This window comes from Salmo salar, chromosome 01 (genome assembly GCF_965601325.2).
Source record: "Salmo salar chromosome 01, fSalSal1, whole genome shotgun sequence".
Classification (NCBI taxonomy): Eukaryota; Metazoa; Chordata; class Actinopteri; order Salmoniformes; family Salmonidae; genus Salmo; species Salmo salar.
Window position 1 is genome coordinate 79,347,501 of NC_138291.1, and position 10,000 is coordinate 79,357,500.

The window sequence follows — 10,000 nt, forward strand, 5'->3', positions numbered from 1 at the left end:
TAAGGAGGACAGAGGCAGGTATAGTTGTTGACACCATCTACACAGTTAGCTCCGTTTTCACAGTCGTTGTCTTCACAGTCATCCATGTTGGTCTGGCAGGTAGGACCTTCAAAACCAAGGGGACAGGCACAGCTGTATGCCTCCTCCTCCTCCTCGTTTAGTTGGCAGGTGCCCCCATTGGCACAGGGGTTACTGACACAGACGTTCAGAGCAGTCTCACAGTTCCTACCCTGCAGACAAACAGAAAAGAGCGATGGTCACCAACCAACTCTGCTCCCAGAGAGCTACAGTATCTGTGAACAAACTGATTACATGCATCAAGTGAATGTCTCTCATTGAATTTCAAGTTAATGATTTTTCATGAATTGAGTCAGGTGTGTTAAATCCGGGCTGGAATAAAATCCTGCACATCCTGAAAACAGGCTTTAGAAGTGGAGAGGTCTTGTCACAAACATCAACAGCCACAAAGCCGATAAGTAAGTGTTAGAGCAGGGCTGGAACAGAAGCCTGCCCAGCCGGTAGGTAAAGGGTTAATGTGACATCTCACCTTGAATCCAGGAGGACAGCTGCACCTGTAAATCTCCACCAGATCACTGTGACAGATCCCCTGGTTGACACACGGACTGGACAGGCACGGGTTACACTTGGCCAGGACGCCACTGTCCACCTCACCTACACACACACATTGTATTACTTTACATGATGCTTACCTTTCCAGTTCATTTAGTTTTGAAGTATACAGTACAGCTGGATCTACACAGGAATTAGCATGAGACATGGACTGATGAAAAGTGAAAAGATGCTAGGTCTTTGAGAGAACAGCTAACCGTACCTCTGGTTCCTTATTAAAGAAAATGAATGAATCCATCTCACCGTGGCACTCAAACCTCTTGGCAGGGGTGGTGAGCAGCAGCTTGCCCTCCATGCCCGTCGGTCCGGCACAGCGAGCGATGCCAGGCTCCTTGTATCCCGTCTTCACCCAATCAGACAGCCAGCGTAGACGGCAGTCACAGTACAGAGGGTTGGCACCAATTGCCCTGAGGGAGAGGGGGGTAGAGGTTAAGGGTCAGGGACAGGTATGGGTCAGTCAGAGGGTTGGTATCAATCACCTTGAGGAATTAATCAATCAATTAAACATGGCAGAAATAAGGATGAGTCTCAGAGTCTCATGAAGGCTGAGGTTCACTAGATGTAGTGGCACTATCTGACCAGCAGGTGTCTCTCCCGTCCTTCAGATAACACAGAGAGCTACATTCTCAACTGTTAAGGCACAGTACTTCTAGAAAGAGAAACGATACTTCATTTTCAAATTGGTTAAAATTAGGTTAAGGGTATGCTTAGGTTTAGGGTTAAAGTTAGGGGTTTGGTTACAGTTAGAGTAAGGTAAAGGTCAGTTATAGATGTTAGAGTTAGGGTTAGTTACGGTTAGAGTAAGGTAAAGGTCAGTTATAGATGTTAAAGTTAGGGTTAGTTACGGTTAGAGTAAGGTAAAGGTCAGTTATAGATGTTAAAGTTAGGGTTAGTTACGGTTAGAGTAAGGTAAAGGTCAGTTATAGATGTTAAAGTTAGGGTTAGTTACGGTTAGAGTAAGGTAAAGGTCAGTTATAGATGTTAAAGTTAGGGTTAGTTACGGTTAGAGTAAGGTAAAGGTCAGTTATAGATGTTAGAGTTAGGGTTAGTTACGGTTAGAGTAAGGTAAAGGTCAGTTATAGATGTTAAAGTTAGGGTTAGTTACGGTTAGAGTAAGGTAAAGGTCAGTTATAGATGTTAAAGTTAGGGTTAGTTACGGTTAGAGTAAGGTAAAGGTCAGTTATAGATGTTAGAGTTAGGGTTAGTTACGGTTAGAGTAAGGTAAAGGTCAGTTATAGATGTTAAAGTTAGGGTTAGTTACGGTTAGAGTAAGGTAAAGGTCAGTTATAGATGTTAAAGTTAGGGTTAGTTACGGTTAGAGTAAGGTAAAGGTCAGTTATAGATGTTAGAGTTAGGGTTAGTTACGGTTAGAGTAAGGTAAAGGTCAGTTATAGATGTTAAAGTTAGGGTTAGTTACGGTTAGAGTAAGGTAAAGGTCAGTTATAGATGTTAAAGTTAGGGTTAGTTACGGTTAGAGTAAGGTAAAGGTCAGTTATAGATGTTAGAGTTAGGGTTAGTTACGGTTAGAGTAAGGTAAAGGTCAGTTATAGATGTTAGAGTTAGGGTTAGTTACGGTTAGAGTAAGGTAAAGGTCAGTTATAGATGTTAGAGTTAGGGTTAGTTAAGGTTAAGGTCAGATGTTGGCTATTCAGGCTGTCAATTGGGCTGGTCAGAAAATTCCCCTAAGTCTCTCTCTTCTAGAAAGGACCAACAAGCTATGCCTCTGCTGCTTGAAAAGTTTGCAGAACGCTATCTCTGATTACATTGCTGTTGGATAAGTTATTTGACATACTTGGGGGGGGGGGGCATTTGAAAGTAGAGAAAGGAGAACAAATGTTGAATTGTTGATACAAAGTGTAGACAAATGAGGAGAAATTGAGTTGCTAAAAGGGAACTTAGTCATGGCTACTTCTGAATCAATGCTGTAGAAAAACATGCATGCAGGCACAGTGACGCACAGTCACACACACTGCCTGATCGATGCTGCTCCATTACCCAGAACCACAGGCTCGTGTTTCAAGCCAGTCCAATAGCTGATATCTGACATCTGCTAACATGAAAGGCACTTGACTGTGGATCAATGATAGACAAAGACAAGGAACCCCCACAAGCTTCTCTAGATCTTTCTCTCTTTACCTCCCTGCAATATCCCTCCTCTCTCTACCATTTCTTCTTCTTATCCTCCCATGTATACCCCTCCCATTCTCTCTCCTTCTCTTCACAGCACTCTCTTCTGTCGTCTTATTTCCTCTTCTCCCATCCCTCTCTTTCCTTCTCCATCCCTCTCTCTCCTTCTCCATCTCTCTCTCTCCTTCTCCATCCCTCTCTCCTTCTCCATCCCTCTCTTTTCTTCTCCATCCATCTCTCTCCTTCTCCATCCCTCTCTCCTTCTCCATCCCTCTCTCCTTCTCCATCCCTCTCTCTCCTTCTCCATCCCTCTCTCTCCTTCTCCATCCCTCTCTCTCCTTCTCCATCCCTCTCTCTCCTTCTCAATCCCTCTCTCTCCATCTCCACCCCTCTCTCTCCTTCTCCATCCCTCTCTCTCCTTCTCCAACCCCTCTCTCTCCTTCTCCATCCCTCTCTCTCCTTCTCCACCCCTCTCTCTCCTTCTCCACCCCTCTCTCTCCTTCTCCACCCCTCTCTCTCCTTCTCCATCCCTCTCTCTCCTTCTACATCCCTCTCTCTCCTTCTCCATCCCTCTCTCCTTCTCCACCCCTCTCTCTCCTTCTCCATCCCTCTCTCTCCTTCTCCACCCCTCTCTCCTTCTCCACCCCTCTCTCTCCTTCTCCATCCCTCTCTCTCCTTCTCCATCCCTCTCTCTCCCTCTCTCTCCTTCTCCACCCCTCTCTCTCCTTCTCCATCCCTCTCTCTCCTTCTCCATCCCTCTCTCCCCTTCTCCATCCCTCTCTCTCCTTCTCCATCTGTCTCTCTCCTTCTCCATCCCTCTCTCCTTCTCCATCCCTCTCTCTCCTTCTCCACCCCACTCTCTCCTTCTCCATCCCTCTCTCTCCTTCTCCATCCCTCTCTCTCCCTCTCTCTCCTTCTCCACCCCTCTCTCTCCTTCTCCATCCCTCTCTCTCCTTCTCCATCCCTCTCTCCCCTTCTCCATCTCTCTCTCTCCTTCTCCATCCCTCTCTCCTTCTCCATCCCTCTCTCTCCTTCTCCACCCCTCTCTCTCCTTCTCCACCCCTCTCTCTCCTTCTCCACCCCTCTCTCTCCTTCTCCATCCCTCTCTCTCCTTCTCCATCCCTCTCTCCTTCTCCACCCCTCTCTCCTTCTCCACCCCTCTCTCTCCTTCTCCATCCCTCTCTCTCCTTCTCCACCCCTCTCTCCTTCTCCACCCCTCTCTCTCCTTCTCCATCCCTCTCTCTCCGTCTCCATCCCTCTCTCTCCCTCTCTCTCCTTCTCCACCCCTCTCTCTCCTTCTCCATCCCTCTCTCTCCTTCTCCATCCCTCTCTCCCCTCTCCATCCCTCTCTCTCCTTCTCCATCCCTCTCTCTCCTTCTCCACCCCTCACTCTCCTTCTCCATCCCTCACTCTCCTTCTCCATCCTCTCTCTCCTTCTCCATCCCTCTCTCTCCTTCTCCATCCCTCTCTCTTCTTCTCCACCCCTCTCTCCTCCCTTGCCCTCTGTGCTCCTGACATGGATAGACCTATTGATTTACAGCTGATGGCTTTGACATGACAGACAACCTGGACCCCACTGGGAGTAAAGATCTGCTTCAACCTCCAAAAGTTAAGTACAAACACACACAAACATGCTGATGGACACGAATGCTACCACACACACACACACACACACACACACACACACACACACACACACACACACACACACACACACACACACACACACACACACACACACACACACACACACACACACACACACACACACACACACACACACACACACACACACACCCAAACATCCCTTCAAAGCCCACAGACTGCGAAGAATGTTATGAAACCTACAAGGTGTGTGTGTGTGTGTGTGTGTTTGTTTTGGTGACGTCACAGTGGAGGGGTGTGTAGCATCACCGCAGCTCTGTGGCTGACCAGGGGAGTTCAGCGGATATGAAGCCCACCAAACAGCTCTAGTGACGGACTACTGTTAGCCACCATCCTCCTGACAGACACACTACCAGCCCAGACCACCTCTGTGTGTGTGTGTGTGTGTGTGTGTGTGTGTGTGTGTGTGTGTGTGTGTGTGTGTGTGTGTGTGTGTGTGTGTGTGTGTGGCTAGTCTTCAGAAAGTGGGTGGTACAGTAGGGGCAAGCAGATGGTAACAAACAAGATGCTTCTGTTTATATGTGATATGTTTTATTGATGCTGGTGTTGCTTTAGAAGAGTGTGTTTGATGAATGTGTGTGTGTACTTCTTTGTGTGTGTGAAAGGTGTATGCATGTGTGTCTGTTTGAGTGTATTGGGCATGCTCCTGTGCGTTCATGTGTGTGCGTGTGTGTACTCACAGGTGAGACAGAGAGGCCACGTCACTGAAGATGCCGTCAGGAAGCTCGGAGATCTCGTTGCCATGGAGAGACCTTAGAGACGACAGACAGAGTGGGAGGGGATTAGGATTCAACTAGATCTGCTCACACCGTTCTGTTCAAACAGCCTAAATGTCACATCACAATTTGATAAAGTCGACTGCGTCGAGATTTGTTCAGAAGTTTCTGTAGTCAGACAATGCAGGGTCGTTATGTTAGAGTTACAGTTGCAGAGGCCCTGAGGTCTACAGGGAAAGAGGAGTGCATGGAGAGAGCTCCCGTGTGAATCAGTTAGCTACACTTCTCTCTCTAATGACTGCAGCTTTACTGTCTGTTTCTCTGCAGCAGGTCTGGGCAGGGGAAAGGTTGGCTCTGTGTCTGTTATGTGGGGCTCAGGGCTGGCTGGCAGAGACAGACATAGGGCTGCAGTGGAATCCAGAGTGGCTGGTGTTGGGTTACTGAACTGAGTACTGAGCAGAGTGCCTAGGCTGTGATTACCAGACAGGGTGCTAGGGTTCTGACAGTTAAAGGGGGGCAGTGAGGGTAGATGAGGGGGGTCTGTGAGTGAGCGAAGGGGGAGTTAGAACTTCTGAACAGTTCTTAGTGACTGTTGTAGCCGGCTACCACCCGGTACTCACCCTGCACCTGAGAGACTGCTGCCCTATGTACATAGTCATTGAACACTGGTCACTTTAATAATGTTTACATACTGTTTTACCCAGTTTCTATGTACACTGAGTGCACAAAAAATTAAGAATAGCTTCCTAATATTGAGTTGAAGTGGAATTAACAAGTGACATAAATAAGGGATCATAGATTTCATCTGGATTCACCTGGTCAGTCTATGTCATGGAAAGAGCAGGTGTTCATAATGTTTTGTACACTCAGTATATGTAATGTATTTTAGTCATGGCTCATCCTATATAACTTCTATTTTAGATTTTTTTCTGGATTATGTATGTATTTGTATTTATTGTTATTGCTAGGTAATAGCATTTCTCTGCACCTGCGATAACATCTGCAAATCTGTGTACTCGCCCAATAAACTTTGATTTGATTTTGATTTGCTGTCTGGAGTGGGGGTGGGGGTGGGGGGGGAAGGGGTCTGTCAGTGTCCCAGTGCCAGGGCTGCTTCTTTCCTCATCTTTCAATGAGGGGTTTTGGTGATGAGCCACTGGGCTAACCGATAGATATCACATTTTATTTGTCACATACGCCGAATACAACAGGTGTAGACCTTACAGTGAAATGCAAACCTATAAGCCCTTAACCAACAACGCAGTTCAAGAAATAGAGTTAAGAAAATATTTACTAAATAAACTGAAGTAAAAAAATGGAATCAAATCAAAAAGTGACTCAAGAAAATGACATAACAATAATGAGGCTATATACAGGGGGTATGTGCGAGGTAATTTAGTCGAGGTAATTTGTAAAGTGACTATGCATAGATTAAAACAAAGCACATGCGCGCACACATGCGCACACACACACACACACACACACACACACACACACACACACACACACACACACACACACACACACACACACACACACACACACACACACACACACACACACACACACACACACACACACACACACACACACACACACACACACAAGGCTTAATGGCAGTAAACACAAGGCTTTAATGGCAGTAAAATAATATGGCTGTACTATTTTGTCAGGACATTAGCAACAGTCTCAGTCTCTTTGGCTGAAGACCAGATACCTAGTTCTAATACCCTTGGCTACTGACCAAACTATAGTATTACTATACCTTCCTGTTCAGTACAGATGCGCTATCTTAATTTGATCACTCTTGTTGAAGCTAATTTGCCTGCACAGCATAAAATGCAAATTGTTTGGTATTCAAGTTTTTAAAAGACTTCTAATGTTTGTAATTTCCACTTTAAAGTGGCAGACTTGATTTATCCCAAAAATATACCAACCCCTACAAAAGTGTCCATTAATTATAATCCACGTAATAATTCACATTTCCTGTTTCTATAGGATTATTTTCCTGTTGTGAGAAACATGGTCAAATTAAGATAGAACATGTACTGTACTAACCCCTAGCTAGCTCTGTGCACTCCTTTAATGTATCCACTCTAACCCTCATACGCTATAGCCCCAGCTGACTGAACACTTATACCCCTTACGGTGAGGGTATGGGCAGGAGAAAGATTTGCAGTGGGCAGTTGGCCAGTAGCACTGTCTCAGAGAGAGAGAGAGAGATGAGAGGGAGGAGCGGAGCCAGGGAGTCTCTGTTACAGAAACATGATCTTTACTAACACACCGGCACACTGCTCTCCTGGCCTCCCTTTTTCATGTCGCTTCCTTTACCTCAGTTCTGAAATCTCTTTCTTTTTCTCTCAATTTCTCTTTCTCACCCCACACTTCTTGGCCACACCCTGGCACTGTCTTGACACACTCCCTTTACACCTAATACCCAACACGCACGCACGCACGCACGCACGCACGCACACACACACACACACACACACACACACACACACACACACACACACACACACACACACACACACACACACACACACACACACACACCTAATACCCAGCACGCAGGCACACACACACACACACACACACACACACACACACACACACACACACACACACACACACACACACACACACACACACACACACACACACCACACACACACACACACACACCTAATACCCAACACGCACACACACACGCACGCACGCACACGCACACACACACACACACACACACACACACACACACACACACACACACACACACACACACACACACACACACACACACACACACACACACACACACACACACACACACACACACACACACACACACACACACACACACACACCTAATACCCAGCAGGCCAATTAGCAGCTTATTAATCCTTATCCAAAACCACAATAAACATCATACACAGGCACAGACACACGCACACACACGCATATATACACACACACACACACACACACACACACACACACACACACACGCACACACACGCACACACCAAACCACATCCATGCCAGACCCAGACCCTTAGCCTGTTTGAAGCTGTGTGCACTAATGATTCCTAAATGTCTTTACTAGTCTGTAAAGCCGAAGTGTGTGTGTGTGTGTGTGTGTGTGTGTGTGTGTGTGTGTGTGTGTGTGTGTGTGTGTGTGTGTGTGTGTGTGTGTGTGTGTGTGTGTGTGTGTGTGTGTGTGTTATAATGAAACTTTTGGCACCTCAGTGTGCTTTCTGTGAAGGGGACACTAAAACCTGCCAACTTTGAACTCTGAACCCCTTTTAGAGTCTTACAGTTAAAACTATTAAACACTTTCTGTCTCAGCCTCTCTATCCCTCCTCCCTTTCAGAAAAGAAAGAGCCAGGTACCAATTGACATTTTATAGGAGGGATTTGATTGATCAGACCAGCAGTAAAGACATCAAAGTTTTCTGTTTCATTTCTGACTCCTGTTCAACTGAGACAATAGGGTGGTCCTAGACAGAGAGGAGGAGTGTGTGTGTGTGTTCATGTGTGTGTGAGGGGGCGTCTGCATACTAACATAGGGTATAAGTTACAAATGAAGCAGACTTATATGGCGCGTGAGTGAAATGTACCAGCAGTCACGGTCATATAGCTTCATTAAGATCAAAGACAGCGGCTGGGAGCTGAAATACAGTATGAACTAATGATCATTCAGCTGCACTGTGATTCTGCTGGTAAAAACAGGACCAAGGCTTTGTGTTTCCTAATGATCATGGAGGCTGACTCTTATTCTGCAGTAAAAAGCAGCTTTGTGTAGTTCTTTGTTGTGAGCAGTGAAAGACTGCCTGGTAAAACACTTGGATGTCTGACAAGTCTGCTGCTGAACTGCATTTGCATGATAAGTAACCTTGACTTGAGGCTTGAAGACTTGCGTTAGCTCCCTGATAAGTAACCTTGACTTGAGGCTTGAAGACTTGCGTTAGCTCCCTGATATGTAACCTTGACTTGAGGCTTGAAGACTTGTGTTAGCTCCCTGATATGTAACCTTGACTTGAGGCTTGAAGACTTGCGTTAGCTCCCTGATATGTAACCTTGACTTGAGGCTTGAAGACTTGCGTTAGCTCCCTGATATGTAACCTTGACTTGAGGCTTGAAGACTTGTGTTAGCTCCCTGAGCTAAAGGCTTTAGCTAAAAGGGCTAACAAGGCTAAGTCTTGTGTTGTAAATAAGATTCAAGCTCACACACTCCATTGCATACAGCCCATAATACTAACCTCTCCATCTGTCTCTGGCTGACACTCTCTCTCTCTCTCTCTCTCTCTCTCTCCATTGAGCCGTTGTACACAGCAGATGGCTTTTTAGTTTCCCCAAATTGATAGAGGAACAGTGACAACTTGGCCTAGGCTTCACTGTTTCCCATCTCTCCCTTTCTCTCCCTCACCCCACATCTCCCCCCCCTCACTTCTCTCCCTCTATCCATCGAGCCAGACACATTTTGTCTAGGTCTCTCCTTTGTCTCTCTCTCCCATAACGTTGCTGTGTTTCAATTACAGTTGGAGTAAAGGAGTGACTGTATCGTTGGCAGCAGAGCAGACTTGCATCATCCCTCAGTCCATTCCATGTACAGTCACTTAGGCAAAATGTTGATCCATGAAACATCATATATTAGTATTATAGCATGTTGACAGGGGAAACGGATGATACATTCGTGCTTTTTATTTTACAAACAAGTTTTTTTTGCAGCCTGATCACCAAAACCTCCTCAACCGTCTTTCACTACCGTGTAGAAAGTACAGGACAAGACTTGAATATGGATATTTGTAGGATAAGAGGTGTTAGGGCTGGACTGGGCTGGGCTGAGCTGAGCTAGACTGG

At 46.1% G+C, this 10,000-nt stretch overlaps 1 protein-coding gene across 8 annotated transcripts in view; it reads right to left on the reverse strand.

Moving 5' to 3' along the window:
• The window catches only part of LOC106612875 (slit homolog 1 protein), a 158,040-nt gene that overhangs the window by 12,074 nt on the left and 135,966 nt on the right, over nt 1-10,000 (reverse strand). For all 8 annotated transcript variants that reach the window (XM_014214505.3, XM_014214514.3, XM_014214483.3 and 5 more), the window contains 4 exons: nt 5,103-5,174; nt 874-1,037; nt 548-672; nt 1-230 (listed from right to left, as the gene is read on the reverse strand). The exon at nt 1-230 is cut by the window's left edge and continues 8 nt beyond it. In XM_014214505.3, coding sequence (XP_014069980.1) covers nt 1-230; nt 548-672; nt 874-1,037; nt 5,103-5,174 — 591 coding nt within the window. The remainder of the gene's footprint in view (nt 231-547; nt 673-873; nt 1,038-5,102; nt 5,175-10,000) is intronic.